This window comes from Manacus vitellinus, unplaced genomic scaffold, assembly GCF_001715985.3.
Source record: "Manacus vitellinus isolate BGI_N305 unplaced genomic scaffold, ASM171598v3 scaffold_54_pilon, whole genome shotgun sequence".
Classification (NCBI taxonomy): Eukaryota; Metazoa; Chordata; class Aves; order Passeriformes; family Pipridae; genus Manacus; species Manacus vitellinus.
Genome location: NW_021940645.1, coordinates 2,686,791 through 2,699,876, shown reverse-complemented (window position 1 = coordinate 2,699,876; position 13,086 = coordinate 2,686,791). Strand labels below are relative to the sequence as shown.

The following is a 13,086-nucleotide window of genomic DNA, read 5'->3' as shown; positions in this document are numbered from 1 at the left end:
AAGCTACTTCTTGAGTCGTGTGATACTGCTTAAATGAATTAAAGCAAATTCTAAATCACCTGCTCAAGTTTCACTGACCTCTTAGTGCTTATTAAATAATTATAATTTATTAGTAGTAGCCCAAACACTTCAGTTTCTTAAACCAATCACTTAATATAGTGGTTGTAAAACAGCATGTAAAATATTGCATTACTAGCAAACTTTAATTTTAAATGGCTCTAGTGTTTTTAATCATTTAGTTGAAACTCTAATTTTCTGGGAGATGAAATTATCTTCTAACTGTGCTGTGAAAGTTTCTTACAGGCATTTATTTCACATGAATTAAAATCAAAGTCCTGAATAATGAATTCACATATGACTGTTTAATTAGCAATAATAAATGAAGATAAATAGCTTGATAATTAAACTTAATTTTAACTTCACTATAATGTGTTTCCGAATATCAGAATCAGAAACTAGGGAGTACTGTAATTTATTTTTCTATGCAAGTTTGACACAAGAAATAAATATTAAATATTTTTAAAATAACTTCCATTTTTTTAGATATTGTACATTTATTTTTATAGGCTTTAAGTAGTAAAGTAGTGTTTTTACCAGTTAAACTGTGAAATGCTCCTTTGAATTTTATGTATTTTTAAAGTTGTTAAGAGAAAGTGAAATATTTTTTTTTTGCATTTGCTAATATTTATTATTGTGCTTATTGCATAAGCCACATTATTTAAAGTCAAACTTGCACAGCAGTCAGAAATGTCAAAAAGACCTCAGATTCATGTTTTTGTGGGAGCACCCCATATTCCAGGCCCACTGGAGGTGTTAGAGCAAAGCAGTTCAGCACCTACTGCTGAAAAATGGAGAGAGCTGCACTGTTTGTGTGATGCACATGGCCTTTTCTCTGAAAAAGTCCAAGGTGCTGCTGACCCCTCAGTGTTCCAGGCAGGAAACTCCATAGTCAGAGCAGTTCCTACAAGGGATGGCAGCGCTCAGCAGCCTGAACAGGGAAGGGCAGTGGCAGCAAAAGAATGTTTGACATCTCTTGTACCCGTGGCAGTAAGTTGTGCCAGCACACCTACAGAGACCAAAAGTTTAACTTATTCTGATTGTCAGATATCTGAGGATAGATACACACCTGCAAATGTAAATCAGGCTGCAGATCAGCACCTTCCCCAGAACTTTGCAGAATCAGCTGGACAAGACAAACCATGGCGTGGCTGCTGCTCAGACCTCACGGAGAGCAAAGCCGGTCGCTCGGAAGCGAACGGCGCCGACATTTCCGAGTTGGTTGCCAGCACGAAGCAGATCAGCATAAATCTGTCTGTGGGACTGCAGTCAGGTGACAGAAGTGATCATCATGAACATCTGGGTCAATATCTGGATATGGTTTTCCGAAAAAGTCAAGGGTCAGAACCAGAAGCACCGAACGGTTGTTCAAACTGTGCAGTGTCAGCAGACACTGAGTTTCGCAGTGTAGTGACATCAAGTCAGATGGCTGTTCTTGCACAGGAGCAGAGTGAGATGCTGGAAAGAATCATAGAACTGTCAGAAACAGAGACAGGCAAAAAACCTGAAGAAAGGCAGTATGATCACTTCCAATTTGATTCTGGTGTTGGAACGTGTACTAATGTGGCTGAAAATGAATATAAGGAAGACTATACAAATTCTCTTGATCTTTTCAGTTCTGAGGATGATGGGAAAAATGTTTGTTTTGAAGCTACGAAACAAGAAGGAAGTGCTCAGGAAAACATAGGGAAATTACAAGAAATTGAAGTTCCTGCTGAGCCCTTGGTAAATGAAATCCATATTGAACCACTGAGCTCTGGAATATTGTGCTCTCAAGTAGACAGTTCTCATAAGAACTCTTCTAAAAGACCCCGCAAGTGTGAAGATTCCTTTCATCTTTTTCACTCAGCATTTAAAAGGCAGCTGGTATCCAAGAGAGCTAAATTGCATTCTTCTCCACCTGGTCCTGGTACTAGAGTGGATCAAGAGAGGATGACAGAGTTCAAGAAACTTCAGAAGAAACTATCATCACTGAAGAATTGCTGCTGCAAAAATCAAAAATACAATGTTTTGGTCACAGTAGTACATCCTTGTCATATCAAAGAAATACAAGTAAAGACTAGACCAAAATCTCCATGTAAAGTTCCTGTAGCAACAATTGTTGTTATTGACCAGTCAGAAACTGAGAGAAAGGTGGTGCTGTGGCGTGGTGCTGCATTTTGGTCCCTCACTGTGTTTCCTGGGGATGTTGTGCTGCTGACAGGTGAGAGTTCTTTTATTTGCCTTTTTAAAAGTATTAAAGTAGAAGTTTAAAGTACCAGTAGAAGTTTTAAACTTTTATTTAAAGTAGAAGAATATGTTACAAGTAATTTGGAACTATGGCTAAAGCATTTTTGAGTATCTTTCTTGCATCACTTGCCTTGTTCAGCATCACTTTGAACTCTCAGTCATGCTGCCAGTGGAACACTGACTGTCCCACAGAGGTTTGCCCACAGACACAGCCATGCCTTGACACTACAGCAGTGCCATGGGTAGGCAGATGTATTCTGGAAGGTGTCAGTGTCTTACAACAGTTGTTCTGGAAAAGTACAAGTGCTACTGCAAACCAGATGTGCTAGTTGTTTGACTTACAGACTTCTTTGTAACTCTGCTGTTGGACCAGCAGGTAGACCAAAAAATTGTGATGTGAAGTTCAGTCTCAAGATGGGAAATATTCTTCCTCCTATGAAGGACTTTGTAATGTAGCAGTAGCATCTTGAGATGGATAATGTTGTGAATTGGTAACCAACACAGACTGCAGAAATACAAAATGCTGTTTGTAGTTTACCTCTTTCATAACATGTCAACCAATAATGTAGATTCCTCTTGATAATTCCTTTGTACTCTTTAGTACCTAACAGGAGCAAAACCCTCTCTTCAAGAGAACACATTTTGTGAGCAAATGCAATACTTCAAAACCAATATTGCACCTAATTTGGGGCTGGAGTGGCCCAGAACTTGTTAGTGATCCAGCCATTTAGGTTTGGCAATATGCAAAAAGTTAAACAATATCAAATTGTTTGAATACTTCCACAGTTTAAGGTGCCTATTTCTCTTTGTTAAGAATTCTTTAAGTGCTCAAAGGTAGATGTTTCAAAGAAATTGAAGACAAGTTGTCCTTTTTCTTTTCTGCTTAGACATTCTTATTTCAAAATATATTAAAAGTGTTTCTAGGTAAGCCTAGTACTGTACTACTCATTTTGAAGTTTTGTACAATAATAGTTTATCCAATATGGTCACCCACTTCACTTAAACAGTGCCTGCCAGGAGGCTAATGAATTTAGGAATTACATCAAACTAATGAGAAAATATGATACACTTCAATATTGTTGATACATGAGCTGATAAGGTTGCTTTTTTGTTGCAGATATAATAATGTATGAGAATCTTTGGTGTGGAGAAGTCATGCTTCAATCTACATTTACCAGCCAGTTACTGAATCTGGGGAACTGCTCAACTCTCAATCCAGAAGAATGTAAGATTATAGTGCATAAGTTTCCATGAAAATCACAGTAAAATAGCTATTTAAAGTATTCTGTTTTGCTGGCAATGCCTCACACATGGAATAAAATGGAAATATGTGCAACTGAGAGGTACAAAACACTGTAGAAAAGTATGACAGAAACACCTGTGGACAACATGTGGACATAATGACATCAGATAGGCATGTGGAGTTTATGGTAAAGTTTGGTGGTTACTGCTCAAAACTCTGAAAAATTGAGTTCTGTGAGTTCAGTTTAAGAAAGAGCAGTTATCCCAGGACTCGACCATTTGATGTCTGAAATTGCACAAGGATTAACCTTTTTGCAAAAACTTCAGAGGCTTAAAGAGTAAGTAGATCCATCCAGGGAAAGTAATTCATTATGGAAGACTAAGGAAAAAATACAGTGGAAGTACCACCATGATTGCATTGTTCTTACTGTCTTTGTGATGTCCATTATTGCCAGCTGTTTGAGGCAGATTCTGATGTAAATGGTCAAGAACAGCTATTCTTCTTACCAAGCTATGAGACAAGATTTCTTTGCTATATTTAGTGTAATTTTAAGTATTGTGCTTAGCTTAGCTTCAGGATGTTATCAAGAGGAGGCAAATGAAGTACAGTTTAATTTCAGATCGTGTTACACATGTCAAGGTTTTCTTGCCTTAAAATTGAAACAGTTTTGATTTTGTGAGTGTAAATATGTTCCAAGCAGTAAGTTTTATACTTCTAAGCATACTATGTAATTTTGACTTTTTTTTTCCTATAAGTTTATCCTTTAGGGGATTGTGGTGTTCTCCGTGGCTTATTGGCATACATATCATCAGAATTTCCACACTTCAGAGACATTCCACGAAGACAAGTTCAGAGACTGGATGGTGTTCAGTACATGCAGCTAGATCAGCTCCAGCCAAACACATTGGTGCACTCAATCCTGAAAATTATCGACATTGCTGTATTAACAGGTGAGTTCATGCACTGGACTTCAGCTTCTGTGTTAGATGAAACTTAAATAGTAATTTTGCAAGGCAAAATGTTCTCAGTGCTTGAGTTCAAGCTTTGCACGTAAATTTGATCATATTGCACTATCAACTTGTATTAGTAAGATTCAAACTTTTACCCACACTGTCAATATCATATTTATTCATTATAAGTGGAGAGTTTTGAAGATAGAAATCTTCGTAATTTGCTATAGTATGTAAATCTCAGAACTGTTAGATATTTAATGCAAGAGGTCTTGTTGAAAAATTATTTTTTTATTAAGGATACTGTAGTTTTAGTATGGAACTAAGATAGGCAGTATGCTGGGTAAGAGTCACGTAGAGATCTTAATTGTTTCAATTTATATGTACTGTTCCTAATACTTGTAGTGTGCCTTGTACATGACTGTGGTTTTCTTTTATGTGAAGACTTCTCGAGAAGTGTTTTTTTCAGTGTATTCCACACAAGTTACAGGAACTTTAACTTTCAGTTATGACAATCAGTTTGTTTCTACTCAATACAAGCCAGGATGAGTGGGAGCTGAAAGATGCTCACATGCCTGTTTTTTCAGAGGGGGATGTCCAGTTGCTGAGTATTTAGGTGTATAAAAGTAACTTAATCTACTTTATGCACTCCTTCAAACTAGATTCATGTTGCTGAAGAAATCAGATGGTTTCCTGTCCTGAAGAAATTGTAGGTGTATTCTTCTCTCCTTGTAATTGCACTGTAAAATATGATAGCAACATGATTTCACCTTAATACTGGGGTTACATGCTTTTTACTGTAGAAGTAATGTAATTTCAATTTTTTTCAGAATCTGTGTATAGCTACAAAGGTGGCAGGCAAAGAAAAATTATTTTAACAGTAGAACAGAACAGAGATCAACGCTATAGGATGGTTCTGTGGGGAGCAGGGGCTGCCTGGTGCCCTCAGCTTCAAAGGAAAAAAGGTAAAGTCCTTGTACCTGCTGGTTGCTGTAGAAGGATTTTTGTGATGCTGTTAATATCTTTAAAATGTTCTGCTGGTAACATTTGCTATTCAACCTTTAAATACTTCCCTTGCAAGGGTAACATATCTGATAGCATGTCTACTCTGTTTAGGAGCAATGCCATCATCATCAGAATTTGAATGCACTTACCTTAGAAGACCGAGAAGACATAAATATTTAAAAATTTGAATCTAGAGACAAGATGCACCAGTGCCTGGTTATCTAACTATTAAAACCCATGAGTGTTAACTATTACCAGTTTTGCTGGGTCTTCCTTATCGATGTCAAGTTCAGCATGAATTGCTGGTTTTTTCTGCTTCTGATGTTCATTCTCTGCTTTCCACCTTGCTGCAGTGTCAGGCTTTATATCTGAATGGTCTTGCAATCTAGTCTGGCTGTAACTGCCTAGAACCATCTCTTGCATTAATTACATAGCTTGTGTTTCAGCAGTGACTGGCTGTTACCAAATTCTGACTTTTTCCTGGCTTTGTTCTTTAAAAATAAGTGAAAGTAGGTTTTTGTTAAATTGATAACTTCAGTTTCTGCTTCTGATCAATGAATACACTTAGGAAGTAAATGGTGTATTACTTGAAATGCTGAATATGCCTGCCTAAAAAGCCAGTTTTCATACAGTACAAGATAAAATCCATAAAGGTTAAACAACTTCATAGTGAATCTTTACCTGTTAAATTCTGACACTCCGAATTCTGCCAGTTCTACTTCAATTTATAAGTAATCTCCATCCCTGGAAATCATTTTAACTGCAAGACCTAACCTTTTAAACTACTTGAAGAAAATGGTCCAATTCAAGCAATAACTTTTCTATGTAATGCCTACATGGCTCTTATTTTTGTGCATACTTGAGTGTTAGCAGGTGTATACTGTTTGTTAGATGCTTAGAAATCTTACAGAATTCAGTCATCTACAATATTACTTTTAAAAATATAGAGTTTGATTTTTTTTGGTAGCTGCAAAAAGAGGATACCAAAGGTAATTTATTAGACACAACAATATATCATTCTGTGATGCTTAGAATGGAAAAGTATAACATGTAGATCTCTGTAGTATTGTGTTTGTAAACCTTGTGTCTTATTCTCTAGCTAGTGTTCTGTGCATCTGGCAGTTGGCATTTTTATGATTAAATGATTATTTGAAATTCAAGATGAGGGATTGTTCAAATACTTAATTGTGTACAAACCATGAACATTTGATTCCAGTAAGATGGCCAAAAAGATAAATTCACAGGATACTAGAGCATACACAGTACAGCAGCTAAATAGTGTGAGTGGGCTACAGGAGAACCACGATGTCCACAAAGTCCTTGGCAGGAGTTGTACCACAGCTCTGTTATGTCTTTACTGGTTGTATGAGCAGATTAGAAACTCCTTAGTCTTGTAGAGGAAGGTATGGAGACATCTAAATATCATTTATTTTTCATCTCTTGCTAAAAATCAGTTTAGACTTCCAGTACACAGTCATCAGACATTCAGTTCATGATTTACACTCACCTGGTTTAGATTGCCAAAAAATAAAGATGTATTTCATTAAATACATTTCTGTAAACTTGATTACTTATAGTTTACTCACATTTCTGATAGATCTCAGTAATAGTTTAATTCAGGTGTCAGCCAAATCTCGTTCCCTAGTTAGACTCTGTCCCTTATTTCTATATATCCCCTCTTGCCAAGTGTCTCTTTGTTTCCTCCTGTTTAGATTTCCCCTTGGTGTTGCTGTAGTGTTACTGCCTGAAACATTCCTTTGGACTGAAGTGTACTCAGTTCTTGAGGGCTGCAAGATCTCTAGTCAGTTATGAGCTGCATGAAACTAGATGAATGCTCAGACAATTTTTTGGAAGTATTTCACTGTAAAACAGTGCATCTGACAGCGCATTTTTCATGGGCTTGAAGTTGTAGCATGTCACCACCAAAAATCAGGCTCTAATCCAAAACAGGAAAATGCTAAAACTTGTAAGTGACCTTGGCTTGCTTTAAATTAGCCACAGTATAAGAAAATAAACTCTTCTGTTCGCTTTTTTTGTTCAATAGATCACATATGGGACTTCAAATACCTTCTGGTCCAATGTAGTTCTGTCTCAGGTGACTTGGAACTGCACACAACTCCATGGTCATCCTGTGAGTGCTTGTTTGATGATGACAAAAGGGCAATTGAATTTAAAGAAAAGTTTCAGAAAAGCCAGACATCCCTCATGCAGTTGACAAAGCTCTCTGCACACTTGGAGGAAAAATGCTCAGGTAACTGTTATCCGTAGTTCTGTAGTCTCCTGTGCAGTGCTTAACTAACCAGAATAGATGCTCTGTTGGTGAAGTAAAATGCTTGTTTTAAGGTAGCACAGGTCTGGGAGTCTGAATTTATTCTGGAGGCTGCTGCTCACTACTCAACCAAACTGATGCAGCCTTTATCTCATGAGCCCAGTGGTGAGATGGGTGGGGTGTGTGGTACCATACAAAGACAACTTTGGAACATAGGGAGAAATGCTGACTTTAGTTATCCACACCAACCAGCCTTGTAATTAAATGATTAATCACTGAAAGCTTGTCTAATAGTATTTCTCCAAAACTAGAACTCTCTAAATCAAGAGTAAAATAGCTACTGCTATTGAAAACTTCTTACAAAAGAACAAAGAAAACATTTTACACAGTCACCCCCTCCCAGATAAACCTAAAAGATTGCTAGGTTGGTGTTAAATTCTAGGAAGTAACTAAAGTTGGTGTTGCAGCATTTAACTGTTAAAATAATGGAAAGCTAAGTTGTTAAAGCTGTGATTTTCAGTGTCTCTGAATTAGTGAAAAGAAAATCACTTGGAAATTATCTGCACAATTTTGTTGTCTTATTCAGGCACTTCTGTAGAGGCATCTACAACAATACTACCTGAAAATGTAGTATTAAAATGTACTTTTATACATTTTAAAATAGTATTTAACCACAGTGATTTTTCCTTACATAAAATATCTCTAAAAATATGAGCATGTCTTACTAAAGGGAAAAAAAGGCCGAAAGTTTTATTGATAGTGATGTTGGTTTTGAATCAGCTGCAGCTCTTGCTTTTGCTTTCGGTTATAAATAAAACTGAATTCATATTTGATTGGACTTGTTTTTGTAGGAGTGATTCAAGTGAAAGCCCATATCTTAGAATTGAAGTTTACCATTTCAACTGGTCAGTACAAGCAACTCATCTTCTCTGCTGACACTTCACTGGAGTGTGTTTTGGCTTCTCTGCCTATGATTACATATTCAGGTTGTGCCAAATGTGGTTTGGAACTGCAGGCAGATGAGAACATGATCTACAAGCAATGTATTAGATGTTTGCCATACAACAAAGTAAAAACATTCTACAGGTAAACAAAATAAAGCTAAAATACTTTTTACTATTAGGGAAGTAAACTGCAACTTTCTCCATTTTAAGTTCCCCTATATATAAAATTCTTTATTTAAGGTGTGGTAAGCAGTCCTTGTCTTTCTAAGTGAAAGTGAATGTTCAAAGAGTTTTTCCTGAATTGCTGTATTATACTGTCGTTATTTGTGTGTGATATTCTTAGTTTAAATTGTAACTTTTTAATTTCTTTGAGTACTATGTCATACAGAAATGATGTTTACCCAGTACTGTGTGAGATGAAGCTAAGATGGAGTAGAAGCTTGAGGACCGAAGGAAAACTTAAAGAGTCTTGTTCAGCCTGAGTTTGAAATTGTGTGAATGCAGAACCATATTTTTAAACTGAATAATCAGTTTTAGCCTTGCAGAAATAACATTGATAAATGTTTTCAATCAACATTCTCAGAGAGCAGAAAGGCTGAGTTATCACCAGATGGCACTGTTAGACACATACATTCACACTTAGAGAAAATAAACTAAGCCTATCCAGTTGATGTAGGAACATTGTTATTAACTAATTGTTCAATTTTTAAATTTATCTTGGGCTTTCAAAATGTATCACAGTGACTTAAAAGATGTGTAGCTAGAGAATGTTAATTGAGACAGTCACGGATGCAATAGAATTGTAGAATATGTAAATTTTCTATCTAAATTCTTTCTCAAATTCTTTCTAAACTCTTTCATAGTGAGTTTAATGAATCACTGACTTAAATACTAATATCCTCTTTATCTAACAAGGTATGGAATTAGTATTTTTCCTCTAAGCAAAATGGTCTTGCATCTTTAAGTTTATATGCTGTTTGTTTTCCTGTCAGGGAGGATTAAGTGTGAAGAGGGTTTTTTTTCCTTAACTGGAAAGGTTCCCACACTCTTTCATAAGATTATAGACTCTCAGTGGGCCTGAAGGACCTCAGTTTGCTTCTTCACAAAAGGTGGTAGAAAAATGCTAGATTTGTGATGTTTGTACTCTCAGCATGTGAACACAGCTGGTGGAACTTCCATGCCCAACTTTTTCAGAGAAAAGCCTGTCGTTTTTACACTGAAATTTTGCTCCCATTAGATTAATAAGAATGCATCACCTTAGTAATATTTCCAGTGAAGGATTTTTTTGTTTGTTTAGTGGTTTGTGAAATCATTTGGTATTTGTCATGGTACAAGTGATGTACCTTGGTATTATGTGGCTATAAAGTGATGTATTAAGACAGATTATATTGGGTGATGTTGACAGAGATGATACAATTCCAAATGATCCACCTAAGCTCATCTCCCTACTTTGCATTTCAATATGTTATGTACGAATTGTATGTTTGTAGGTACATATACTTAGATATAAACATTTATACTTAAAGTTCAGAGCCATAAGTAACACTTACAACAGTGCATTTCTCATTGTCTTCCCAGGAAGCCAAGTCATAAAGCATTTTTTTCAGCATTTGTCTTAAAGTAAGGCTTACTTTAGAAGTTACTTTAACATTGAGTAGTAAATTCAGTATATACACTTCAAACTGATTCCAGTGCTACAAATTTGACAGATGAGCCCATAGAGATTTTCTTGTTTTTCGAGTTCTTGGTGTTATGTTGCAGAGTAATATTAAATTGTCTTACTTTCAGAAATTTTGCTTCAATAAAAAACCCAAAATGTAGCAGCTGTCTTTCAAGAGACTTTTGTTTTCTGATCTAGACCTGCTCTGATGACAGTAGAAGATGAAGGATATGAAATTTATGTTCATGTTGTGTCTGAGTTGATGGAAAAAATCTTCCTCAATATTCCTGCAGACTGGCTGAACAGATTACTAGGTACTGTTCCATGAATTATTTATGATAGAAACGGGCAGCAAATTGACATTGGAATCAAAATTTTTAGTTACTGACAGTTTAAAAGAAAAAACAACCCAACAACCAACATCAGAGAATATTTCAGTTGCTGTCTGAGAAAGAAGTTCAGAGTGCAGGTGGCAGCTACAAGAGGCAAGATGCTGTGAACATTTACTATATAAGTAAATAGGTGTAACTATATAGCTAAATATTCAATAGCTAAATGGATTCCTTATAGGCAAAATAGAGTCTTTTAGCAGTTTTTATAAATAGCTGACATGCTTTCAAGATGTGAAACACTGAGAAGTGGTTCAGACAAGCTTCTCTTGATACATCCTATTTGACCTGAGAGGCATTTTATGTGATTCACAGATGTTAACAGTTTGATGAGAAACAGGCTCAGCTCGTTGTTTTTAAAACAGAATTAAAAATAAAAGCTAATTTTCTACTCAGATGTTGAACTACATTTCCAGTGATTCAGTGGAGCTTTTATGGAGGTAGAACTTGAATGCTAGGTGCTATTGTGAAAATCAAGTGTAAATTGAATTGTTGTCTTTTGCAGTGCCCTCCTCAGATATAACCTACAGCACAGTAGTAGCAGATCTGTGTCATTCACTGCTAACAGATACAGAAGCATCCTATTTGTTGGAAATCAGGAGCCATTTTGTGCTAGATGAGAACAGCTACCCTTTGCAAAAGGATTTCCATCTGCTGAATTTTCATCCTGATTTTTGAATTACTGACCTCTGCGGTAACTGAGTAACAAAGATTGTAAGAACACACAGGTGGCAATCAGAAGAAAAACGAGTTAGGTGAAGGAAGCAAATATCTTAAAAAAAATTACAATAAAGGACTTTAATCTTAACTTATGAAAAAAGCAAAACCACCTAAAGGATTGATATGGAATATGTGCTGATAGTATATACTGCTGTTGTAATACTGGTGAATTGTCATAAAGTATATTTTTATACCTGTATTTTTATCTTAATAAACTCTTCCTGGATATGTGTTTGCCTTTTTCTCTGCAGAAAAGTTCACTACAATTGAGAGACTGAATTTTCCTCAGATCTGGAAGATTAGAGGAAGGCAGACAGAATTCAGTAATATTTTAGTTATAAGATTTTTGTTTGTCTGATTCTGTATGCTATCTGTGACTTAGTTATGTCTTTTGGTTTGATGTTGTGGTTGTTTGCTTGAGCATTTTGAGTTTAGTAAGACTCGTGAGAAGCAGTCATCAATTGCATTAGAGAAGCCCTAAAGATTGTTTTATATCCTGTCAATGTGTAGTCTCAGCTGGTTGATTTGATGCCTTGGAGCAGAAGTCATGCCCTCTGGATTGCCGAGCTCTGTGTGGGTAACCACCAAGTTCCATCTACTGGGCTTAGGTCTCTCCAGCTGCCAGGGACCCAACTGCCTCATTCTCTTCTCAGGGTTTTGCAGATGGCCCCTCTGACTCGTGTTTAACAGCATTCCTTCTTGAAATCCAAGCTGCAAACATGAGGCCATAGTTTGGTTCCTATCTTCATTTTAATAATTCTGTGTAAAAGTTATTGTGTGTGCCTTGTGTTTACTACTCCAGACTTTTCTCCCTCCCTTTCAAAGAGGAAGTCATTTTACTTTCTGTGCCTGGCACAGATATTTCTTCTGAAGGAGCCCTCTGATGCTTTATCACCTGCGGTGCATCTTTCTCCCCTTCAGTTCCATCAAGCTGCTGCCTTTAGAATGTTTAGGAGCAAGTGATTTTCAAATCTGGTCTCTCATTTCCTTAGAGGAAGGATAGATGAGTGCAGATGGCAGTGATCATTAGGCTTTTTAAAAGAATAGTATAGATATCATTGTAATTGGGAGGAAGAGGTAAGAGTGATCCAAAAAGGATTTATAAATAAATACTCTGCTTGAGTAGTGGTAGGGCTTCTCCAGGATCCTGTTCTCTAGAACAAGAATGTCACCATTATTCGTGTTTGTTCTACAATGGTGGTGAATTGCTGCTCACTGTCATCAGATGGGGTTGTACTTTCATGAAGTTATGTGCTAGATTTATTGCAGAGCTTGAGAAATTCCTGTACTTGTCAATAGTAATGGGAAGCATTGAGGAAGCTGTCACATTTTCTATGATCTTGCATTTATTTGTTGTATGTTTTTTTGGGTTTTCTGGGCTATGCATATTTGTAAAAATTTAACATTTTTTAGAGGAAAGGTACTTCTGGTGGGCACTGAGCACTCTTGTAATCATTCCTCTTCGTTCATCTCAATTTAAGTCTCAAGCACAGGATCAGATAAAAGGTATATAAAAGGCAGTAGTTAAAAATAATTGCTACATCGTTTGACAATAATACTGTATTGTAGCTCCTTATAATGTCTCTTGCTTTACTCAAATAGCTCTTGTTCAGGAAGAGT

At 36.4% G+C, this 13,086-nt stretch overlaps 1 protein-coding gene across 1 annotated transcript; it reads left to right on the top strand.

The window, feature by feature from the left end:
- The first annotated feature begins 2 nt into the window (after positions 1-2).
- On the top strand, positions 3-11,692 carry SHLD2 (shieldin complex subunit 2). The gene is made up of 8 exons (XM_018086655.3): positions 3-2,260; positions 3,404-3,511; positions 4,285-4,479; positions 5,310-5,444; positions 7,529-7,735; positions 8,605-8,839; positions 10,556-10,671; positions 11,252-11,692. Exons 1-8 carry the CDS (start codon positions 748-750, stop codon positions 11,422-11,424), a joined length of 2,682 nt encoding a protein of 893 aa, XP_017942144.2. The 5' UTR covers positions 3-747; the 3' UTR covers positions 11,425-11,692.
- The last annotated feature ends 1,394 nt before the right edge of the window (positions 11,693-13,086 follow it).

Bases quoted from the DNA above. Each gene is read 5' to 3' on its own strand.
- SHLD2 (XM_018086655.3), top strand. From the start codon at position 748: ATGTCAAAAAGACCTCAGATTCATGTTTTTGTGGGAGCACCCCATATT. The intron at 7,736-8,604 runs GTAACTGTTATC...TTGTTTTTGTAG, and splicing joins CTTGGAGGAAAAATGCTCAG to GAGTGATTCAAGTGAAAGCC. The intron at 10,672-11,251 runs GTACTGTTCCAT...TGTCTTTTGCAG, and splicing joins CTGGCTGAACAGATTACTAG to TGCCCTCCTCAGATATAACC.